This window comes from Crassostrea angulata, chromosome 2 (assembly GCF_025612915.1).
Source record: "Crassostrea angulata isolate pt1a10 chromosome 2, ASM2561291v2, whole genome shotgun sequence".
Lineage (NCBI taxonomy): Eukaryota > Metazoa > Mollusca > Bivalvia > Ostreida > Ostreidae > Magallana > Magallana angulata.
The window spans coordinates 78,474,875-78,484,700 of record NC_069112.1 but is presented as its reverse complement, the minus strand read 5'-3'; the positions used below and the strand labels follow the sequence as shown (position 1 = coordinate 78,484,700).

The window sequence follows — 9,826 nt, the reverse complement described above, 5'->3', positions numbered from 1 at the left end:
TTGTCTTGCATAAACAAAAACAACTAAACATTAATGTTAGACACACGTGTGAGGTAAGCCCTGATTTACTCGGGTGCAGCCATTGTTTACACACTCGTAGTTTGATATACTCCCAAACAGAACGGGTTTGAAACTAGGTCTATCTTTAAAGCTATACACGCTATAATTTGCGTAAAGGTTGAATAAAGGGGAAAATGTATGTGTTTGATTACTAATAAAGGTTACCTTTATGCTGTTAATTATAATGCTCAATCCGATCACGTAAGAAATATATCAAATATTAAACAATAAAAAATATTTATTTTCCTGCCAGGAAAGTAATGCCTCCTCGTGAATATCAATCTATCACGTGATATCGACAGCTAAATTTAGTCTATCATACCACAACTGGTGAAGGGTCAACATCTTCATAATTGTGATAGTTTCACAAAGGAAAGGATATTTTCAGTAAAGCATATTTGTCCGATATACGAGTACAAACAACAGAAAAAATACAAGCCTATGAGTAGAAATGACAACTTCCTTTAAAAAATGACGTAGACCTGTGTTTTTCCCCTATGTGCTTTTTATAGATCCTATAAGTGTTATTGCAGAAGTAAGGGTATCGTGAATGACAAACGTATTTTACTCATTATACATGTATGTATTTCAAATTAACAACTGTTAAGCATATCAAAAATCAAGTTGGATATTTAATTAGGCAAACAATAACGACAACCTAGTTCTCCGCAGACATGTGCAATGAGGTCGGTTTCGCTCTTCCTTCATCAATATTCTTGAAAAGGTATATTTTCCTGGCAGGAAAATAAACAATTAAAAATCTATATCTTTGTAACGAGATGGAATTCACCATTGTAATTTACAGATTAAGGATAACTTTTATAAGTAGACAAACACATGCGTTTTCACTGGCATTCAAAATTGACGTAAATTATAGCGTGTATTGCTTTAATAGTTTCAGTAAAAGTACAAAAAGTACTTGGAAGCTTTTAAAATTGACGAATTATCAAACTTTATTTCTTCAGTATTTTTCAATTACTATAGCAACAGTGTAAATGAGAAACATTAAACAATGTTTTTCTGCTACTGAAGTTAACAAGTACATATTACTTAAGATACAAATGATTTTATTAATATGCAAGATTATCTCTTTAAATGTTGTATATAGATAGCTTTTGAAAATATTGCTAATAATGACTGTAGGAAGGTTTCATATATTGATGTTTTGTACATTACATAGCGATACTCTAAACCGAAAATACACATGCATGGTGATTCGAAATTCCCCTAACAATTGTACCTTTGCACACTGTTTTTTAAAGTAATTTATCTAAAAGAATAAGCATAAACCGAAAAAGGATGCAACAATTGAATTTACTAAAGACGTGAAAACTTTTTGAGTGAATTGTTCTGATAAAAATGTTAACCAGTCTGTAATAGCGTTAGATAAACTTCAACAGTTTTTTGTTTATTTAAGTGTCTTTGCCTGTACAAAACAAGAAAACAATTATTAAGTGTAATGTATTCTCCCTTGTGAAGGAGCCTTTTCCTGACCTGCAACTAAAGCTATACAAACCGGTTTTAACACAAATGATGGAGACATGATGTGTGCAAATGTATGTGTACATTTATGAATCATCATTTGCATCTCAAGTATTATCAATTTTCAGCTATTGATTTAAAAAAAAAAGACTGCTTGTAAGGGTTCTGTTTTATAGATACGTTCAATCCCGATTCTTTAAAATTTATACAAAAATAGTGTAGAAAGAATAAAGAATACTTCATTAAACCTACGAAACGAAAGTCGTGTTAGATTTTATAGTACACTTCTGATCTACACAACTCGATAAAGTTAACACAATGTTCAGTACAAAATTACACACTTACTGTTTCGGTTTCATTAAGGACATATATGTTTTGTGAAAATTCCCACTAATTATACGATCTTTATTTCCTCAAAATTTTCTCAGTGTTCAGTGAAAGCTTACATTACGTTTTCTGCATACACTTATGTTTTGCACATCTAACAGCAGTACACATATGCGCGAACTCAATTGCAGTATTATAGATGTGAAGATTTTTTTTATAGATTTTTAAAATCCATAATCGATCGGAACTGTGATGTCAAAGAGAAGCCAATTTGTATAGAAGCGTGTATGTTAAAAAAATATATAGCGAAAAGCGGTCAAAAATGGGCATGGACTTAATTAATGAAAGACATGGAGGGAACGTTGAAATATTCCACGAGCCAAATAACCTCATATTCCTTTCTGAATCATGAAACCACACTTATTTAATCTTTAATTGCTTTTTTTTTTGCTTTGCCAACTGTATAAAAAATGTAATGTCAATTTGATCAGTCAGTATTGGTGCCTGTATTCCGGTTTCCTAATTGCAGTTTAAAATAATGGCATATTTTAATTTGGTTTTCAAATATGAATGTTTGTATAAAAAATAGTAAGTAAGTGACCTAAAATGAAACATTCGCATAAGTTATTTGCACTACTATTTATACTATTAATCCTGAGATATACATCAAGTAAATATGACCTCCAAAATCAACATGATTTTGTGATATGATAGTCAGTTGTCAAAATGCTGAACTCTAAAAGCTATAGTTTTACCGATGTTTAGATGCTCATATTACAAGAGAAACGTAAGCTTTAAATATCTTCATTGGCATAATCCTGAATAGCATATCCTGATTTAAGACTGGGTGTAGTATTTTGATCACATATTAATTGGGGATAACGAGTACCAAAAAAAAAAAAAGGGCAAAAAAAAAAAAAAAAAAAAAAACCCAACAAAAAAAAACCAACCATACTCACAAAAGATCATGGATATCAGTTAAGACTGAAGGACACAATTAATCGTTGAATCACTTATGAGAAATAAATATTACAGTACAAAGGATATCACTTCACCACTCAAATTGGTTTATGTACACAAAATTAGCTTAGTGGTAAGTTATGCTAATAAGGAATCATTCTTTGTGTATTATGAAATGATAATTTCGGTCGGGGCGTGATCAAATCCAATAAAGCCCGAAGGGCTCTATGATAAATTTGATCACGCCCCGACAAAAACTGTCACCTCATATTATTCAAAGATTGATTCTTTATTACTTATATTTATGTAACTGTATGCCATTGTATGAATAAATATTCAAATATAAATAAGCCAACCTCGCTGGCGACTCAATTATACGTCATTTGAAGTTATGGAATTTAAAGTACAAAATCGATACAAAGTGGTATCACAGGCAAAGACACTGGCACATTTAGATATATTTCAATAGTTTGGATAATAGTGCATGGCACAATTTTGGCCTCAGGATCAGACTTAAGATAAACTTTCTGTCAGTCATAACATTTTTGTTTATCATGATATGATGATGGGAATTTGTAATTAATAACTTTATATCAAGACATTCTTAATACCATATCATTTTTGGCAGCATTTTCAATTAAGATGGATTAAAAAAGTGTACAATTTTTTACTCAAGTCTAAAATTGTTTCATGATCCTGGAAACTTGAACTCGTAAGGCTTTGGTTCATAATAGAGAAGAATCAATTTGATGTATAGGAATATAGGATACTATTTTCTGTTCTAATGTTTTTTACTCTTAGCTCATTATGAAGGATCCTACATCTGATTCCAAAGTACTAGACTATCTAAAGGTAGCAATCAAGGAGCCTGGATAGTCAATAAACTAACAATCAATCTGCATTATATTTAACATGATATTTTTTGCCCTTAACGAACACTTGGCAAATTCAAATTCCAATTTTTTTTAGTTTTAAAATTTTCCTTTAACTACTTGACAGGCTTCATACGGAGGCAAATATCTAAGGAGTATTATAAAGTGAAAATTTCGGTTGGGGCGTGGTCAAATCCAATAATACCCAAAGGGCTTAATGATAGATATGACCAAGTTCAGACTAAAATTATCACCTCATAATAAACAAAGAATGATTCCTCATTACTTATATTTATATTATTTCTAATTTCTATTCTATAAAACACAATTTTTAACACCACTTTCTTTCCAAGAAGCACATTCTATGTGTTACTACGCAGCGCAGTCAACATCGTGTCTCTTTTATGCTTTAGGACAGCCTATTTTGACACTCATGCTTTATGAAGTTATCGGGTTTTAAGGTTCAAAATTAATTTGTAATGTTATCACCGACAATGACAGCTGAAATGTAAACATAACCTAAAATGTAAATATAACCTAAAATGTAAATATAACCTAAAATGTAAATATAACCTAAAATGTAAATATAACTTAAAATGTAAATATAACCTAAAATGTAAGTTTAACCTAAAATGTAAATATAACCTAAAATGTAAGTATAACCTAAAATGGCCAGGACCATCACCCTTTTACAGAAAAAAATAGAAATAATTATCCCTGTCAATTGTACGGGAGTGCTTCTGAGACTAAACTTAGGTTAATTTATCAGATATCGAACGTCATGAAGAGCACGTAACGTCAACCGGATTAGGTTGAAGGTGGTATTGTAAAACATGTGACAAAGAAACTATAAATGCAATATAAATGCACAAACATACCAAAATTGAATTTTCCGAACCAAATAAATGTTTTTGAATAAAAAAAAAATCTGAAGTTATACTTAATCATACATCAAATTGTAATGCGTTATACGTAACGAAACAGGGTTCATTTTTTAGTGTTTTGTGTATATTTCATTCAATTACTTAAGTGACTTGGCTGTACGAAACAAGGAAACAACGCCCATGTGATATTGAATCTCCAGTCTGAATAAGTGTTTTCCTGGCCAGCAATATAATCCATATGAACTGTTTTTATATAAAGGATTAAACAAGGAAGCATACTTTTTTGTACGTACATGTATAAAGACGAATCATTATATAAAACTCTCATTACGACAGGGAAAAATACTGTACATGTACGTATGAAGGTGAATCATTTTTTAAAGCTCTCATTAAGAATCTCCACCTCCGTTCCCCATAGACCATTGACAGACCTCATTACGAAAAGTCGGTGATGCGGTGGCGCTATCTAGCGAGCATTTGGAGTCACGCCCCTAGTATATTAACCGTTAAATCGTATGAAACAACGGGTAATATACACGCTATGACATAAATACAACTTGAAAACATGTTGACTTGCGAGAATCAGATCATAATTAACGATGCCATTAAATAGGACTGAAGATATAATATTAATATACCGGTAATATAAGATTACATAGAGAAAGAAAGGAATGTCTAATTTATAGTTTTTATAGGGACCTGTACATACCAGCAGTAAAAAAGTCGCTATATATGTAACTGCATTCAAGCCATGAAACCAGGTATCGTTGTCGTAATTATTGTGGATGAGAAATTAAATAAAATACAGTTCATTAAACCTTTAAAAGCAATAACCATAAGCAGGGACGTATATACTGATGGGATAGCCTACTTCTTCAATCGCCATGTTTATTTCCCATACTATAGTCACACGATCCTCGACAAGTTAGTTAATTTGTAATGCTGTAAAATCTACCGTTTTTTAAAGTGGTCTAGTTAGACCATCCTTTACTCGAACACGTGTGTCAAACCTTGTGAAAAGCACCGAATGTTTTACCAAAAATCATAAGTGTGTTTCTTTTAAGGTTTATTAAAAGGCGCTTGTTTACAACGCTGCGATTGGACCAGCTCATTTTTTTAACCTTTTTTTTTTAACCTTTTTTAAACTTACCGTATTATAGAACATATTCTCTATCCGGCGTTTCAAATGTTAGACATGTTGTAACCATGTTGTGATCCTCTTTACTTACCATAATAGAACTATTTAACAAAATCTAAGACTTTCGGTGTGACCTAAGTACCTATTTGTTGCTGCAAACCAAGTTAAAAATGACGCGGTTTTAAGCGAAATATCCATCGATTGCGTGGTATTAGCTCAAAAGCCGTTCAAATATTGTTGATTTCAAAAAGCAATGACTGAGTGGCTAGCAATCAAATTGACATGCCTACGTCACATGTTTAAAACAACTAATGAAAGTCCAAGCTCTTGTTAAAATGGTTTTAAAAGGGTAAACACTTATCTATATCTGTATCTGTAAAGTCCAACCTCGCCTAGGTTATCAGATAATGATATTATTATCAATAAGTTATTGCTTTATACATTTAAAACCCTTCTTTGTTAAAGTTGCAAACAGTTAGAATTCAGGCAATGTGTTTTCCCAGACAATGACACAGGAAAATGTAAATATAATTGAGTTATGAATTACTTGATTACATAAATACACTACCTACTGTTTCTATAACTATTACATTGCCTTTCAAATTTCCTAACGGATAATAAAGTAAAGTGTCCTGCACCTCTGACTAAGCATTTCTAGGCACATCAAGGTACAACTATAACTTGCAAGTTATTATACAATTTTAAAAAAGTCGCCCAAACTTGCTTTTCTCTGTCGACATGATCAATTGTTGCCCGAGACACAGTCAACAACTGTTTTGTTATACCTCTTCTTATCAATAACACGTTTTCGCGGAATGTGACGTCACCGGTCAACAGTCATTTTTAACAAGCGATTGTAACAGTTGGGCAACAGTTTGCGAGCCTGTCCAACAGATCAACTGTTGCCCTCGACCCCAGTCATCAACTGTATAATATTAGTTAATTTTTGTTCAAAAAAATCAAATCCATGCCAAGTTTCAGCAATATTTTAAGGAGAATTATTTGTTTGTGGCCCCACATATCCAAACAAAATGGCATGTGACATAAATCACAATAAAATATATGAACATATAAGTTCCCCATCTTGATATTTATGTTTGTTTTCGGATATTTGACATTACAAGTATTTCAAGTGCCAACCTCCTAGATTTGACATTTATATCTAAATTCTAATCTAGTCAGAGTTATCCAAAGATAAGAAATGACACTCGACTTAACAAAAGAAATGTTGGCCAAAAATATTTAGTATATTCTATGTAGATTTCAAGTCATCACATAAAAATGAGTACTTTTGCTATTTTATTGTGTATGACCGCTAGTAAATCTTATCTTAACATTGCACTGTTCATTATTTCTGAATTAAACTCCAAAAACAGTCTTTAGCAACTCATTTCAGGGCTGTAGTGATGGTGGGGGTCAATCAATGAGAAGTGTTGTATCACTGACTTAAAAGAAAATAGAGGAAAATAAATAAAACATCGCATCCTGATCACGACGTAAATTGTTATTTGAACTGTTATTCCGTTCGTGAAATCTTATATTTCCGACTTGTCTTTGGTCATTAATACAGACAATTTCTTAATTGTTTTATGAGATATAAGGCACGGAATTCATAGCTCTAAAACTGCATCGGTACTATTAAGAGAGTATACATTGCATTGCTGATGATTTATTCATAAACTATAAAACAGTCTATAGCAGCCCATTTTAGGGCTGGCTTGTTTAATTTTATATTCCCGACTTGTCGAGGTCTTTGACTATAGACAATTACTAATTACTTTTAAATAGATATTAAGCACGTAGTTCATAGCATTAAAATCCATTTAGATTTGCATAGGTAATATTGAGAGTATCAGGAGTTATATCCAGAGAGAGCAAACTAGGCTGTATCCAACACTCAGTATTCCTGCGCAATATCACACAGTACAATTTATTGTACAAGGATAAAATGATTCCTCATTCTCTGATCAGAAGAACTTTGTATGGAATTACTCTAACAACGCTGCCGATTTATTTATTATCATTTTACGTCACAGTTACATCTGCGAGTGTTCACGGTGAAAGGTATATTGGTCCCGTTGTCTGGGTGATGGGGATCATTGGTCAGCAGCAATGTGTCCGTGAATGTAGATACAGGCCCAAGCTGTGTCGTGGAGTCAACTACCGGAAAGAGGAACTGCTGTGTGAACTCGTGTCGGCCATCAACGAAACGGAACAAAAACCCAGCTATGTTAGAATAGAAATCGATCAGGTAGTTTCCAAGTTCTCTATCTGTCTGCCCGTCTGTCTGTCTGTCTGTCTGTCTGTCTGTCTGTCTGTCTGTCTGTCTGTCTCCTTGTTTTTTCTGCATTTGTGTGATCAAATGATATATTTATTTTCCATTCCATATCTAATTCCACTCTGACACATTTACAGAGTGCCAATATTACACAGCAATGTGTGTCGTGCTCCGCTGACGAAATGTGTGTTACGCTTTCCAGTAAGAAGGTCCATTGTATTACAGGTGGGTTAACTATTTCCATTTAGAAAGTAAAAACGCATGAAATACTAAAATCCACATTTTGCAAAAGTGATCCTTTAGCGGGGTCGACCTAAAGGTTAATAATTCAAAACCAATGTAATCCCTTTATGCAACAAGACATTTTGGCGCCCGTTGATAAAATCTCTTTGAATTTAATTCATTCCTTTAAGGTTTGAGGTACCACATCCTGAAGCAATCAGAAAGTACATCAGAATTATTGTTGTTTGCCGTCAAATGGCAAAGTTAAACACCTTTAAACGAGAAAGATCCCTGGGAGAAGTCTTTGGGTTTTCCCTAAAAATGGCGGTCAAGGGACGTAACTTATGTAAAAAGTGGATTTTTTGTGGATTAGTCTATTAATAATTTGATATTTTTTTAATACCCACTCCCCCCACACCCCCCCCTAAAAAAAATTATGCACGTTTCTGTAAAATTTAAGTTAATTCCAATATTCAGTTGTAGGTTATTTGTAAATCGTTGCCCGTTATCTTTTGCCATATAAGTAGAGTGACAATACAATCAAAAATTGAGTTTAATGTACCATCCTACTTCACAGCTAATTTGTAAATTTGGGAAAATGAAGTGCCAAGTACTGATTTTCACCTGGTCGTAGAAATGTCTATTGTTAACATTCAAAATAATAAATGGGCAAAAACGTTTGAAGAGGGGAGATAACTTTAAAGTAAAAAATCAGCTGTTTGATATACAGGTTCATGTAAACTCGAAAAATAAGCAACTGTTTCTATCTTTGTCAGTCCGCTAAAAATCTTAATTCATGTATCCACATTATGCAGACATTTTAACTGTTCGAGTAATTGTCTTAAAATGTAAATAAATGAATACTTTAATAAATGTATATAAAAACAATATTCTACATTTAGAAACAAAAAAAAAATACTTTAAAAAATTACATTAATTTTTTTTCGTTCACTTTAGATGGCATTATTACTTTTTAGATAATGACAGTCCGGCGGATTGTACATCCCTTCACAACAATAACTGTGGCCTACCTAGTGGACTATACAGAATAAAGCTACCGTTCCTAGGTCACGTGACAGCTTTCTGTGACATGGATACATATGGGGGCCGCTGGACAGTACAGACAGTTCATTATCATTATTATTATCATTATTATTGATAGTTATACTTGTACTAACACATTAATATTTTAATTTTGGTTACACCAAATACGCTTTGTTTCTTAGAGAAAAGTGTATTAAAAAAATCCAGGTAAATCAAAAAAAAAAAATATTGTGTATTTCAAAAATGTAGCACAATGTCTAATACTGTTTAGCACATAAAGATTATATGTTCTTTTGCCTCGATATTGAATCAATCACCATTTATTCTTTTAAAGGTCTTTCAGAATCGACAGGATGGTTCTGAGGATTTTTATAGAACATGGACGGAGTACAAGAACGGATTTGGAAATTTGAGATCTGAGTTTTGGATTGGTTTTATTCTTACTTTGTTTTATATTCAAATTAATTATGAAGATCTTATTTTACATTTTTTAACTGGTTTGTTTTAAAGTTCTGGACATTTTTTTTAGAAAATAAATGTACACAATGTTTACAAACAT

The 9,826-nt window shown here is 32.3% G+C and overlaps 1 protein-coding gene across 1 annotated transcript in view; it reads left to right on the top strand.

Moving 5' to 3' along the window:
• Positions 1-7,671: 7,671 nt before the first annotated feature.
• LOC128174886 (uncharacterized) overlaps positions 7,672-9,826 on the top strand; it is a 34,009-nt gene continuing 31,854 nt past the window's right edge. The window contains exons 1-4 of the mRNA XM_052840313.1: positions 7,672-7,953; positions 8,139-8,226; positions 9,201-9,340; positions 9,602-9,698. Of these exons, the coding sequence (XP_052696273.1) occupies positions 7,672-7,953; positions 8,139-8,226; positions 9,201-9,340; positions 9,602-9,698 (607 nt within the window). The remainder of the gene's footprint in view (positions 7,954-8,138; positions 8,227-9,200; positions 9,341-9,601; positions 9,699-9,826) is intronic.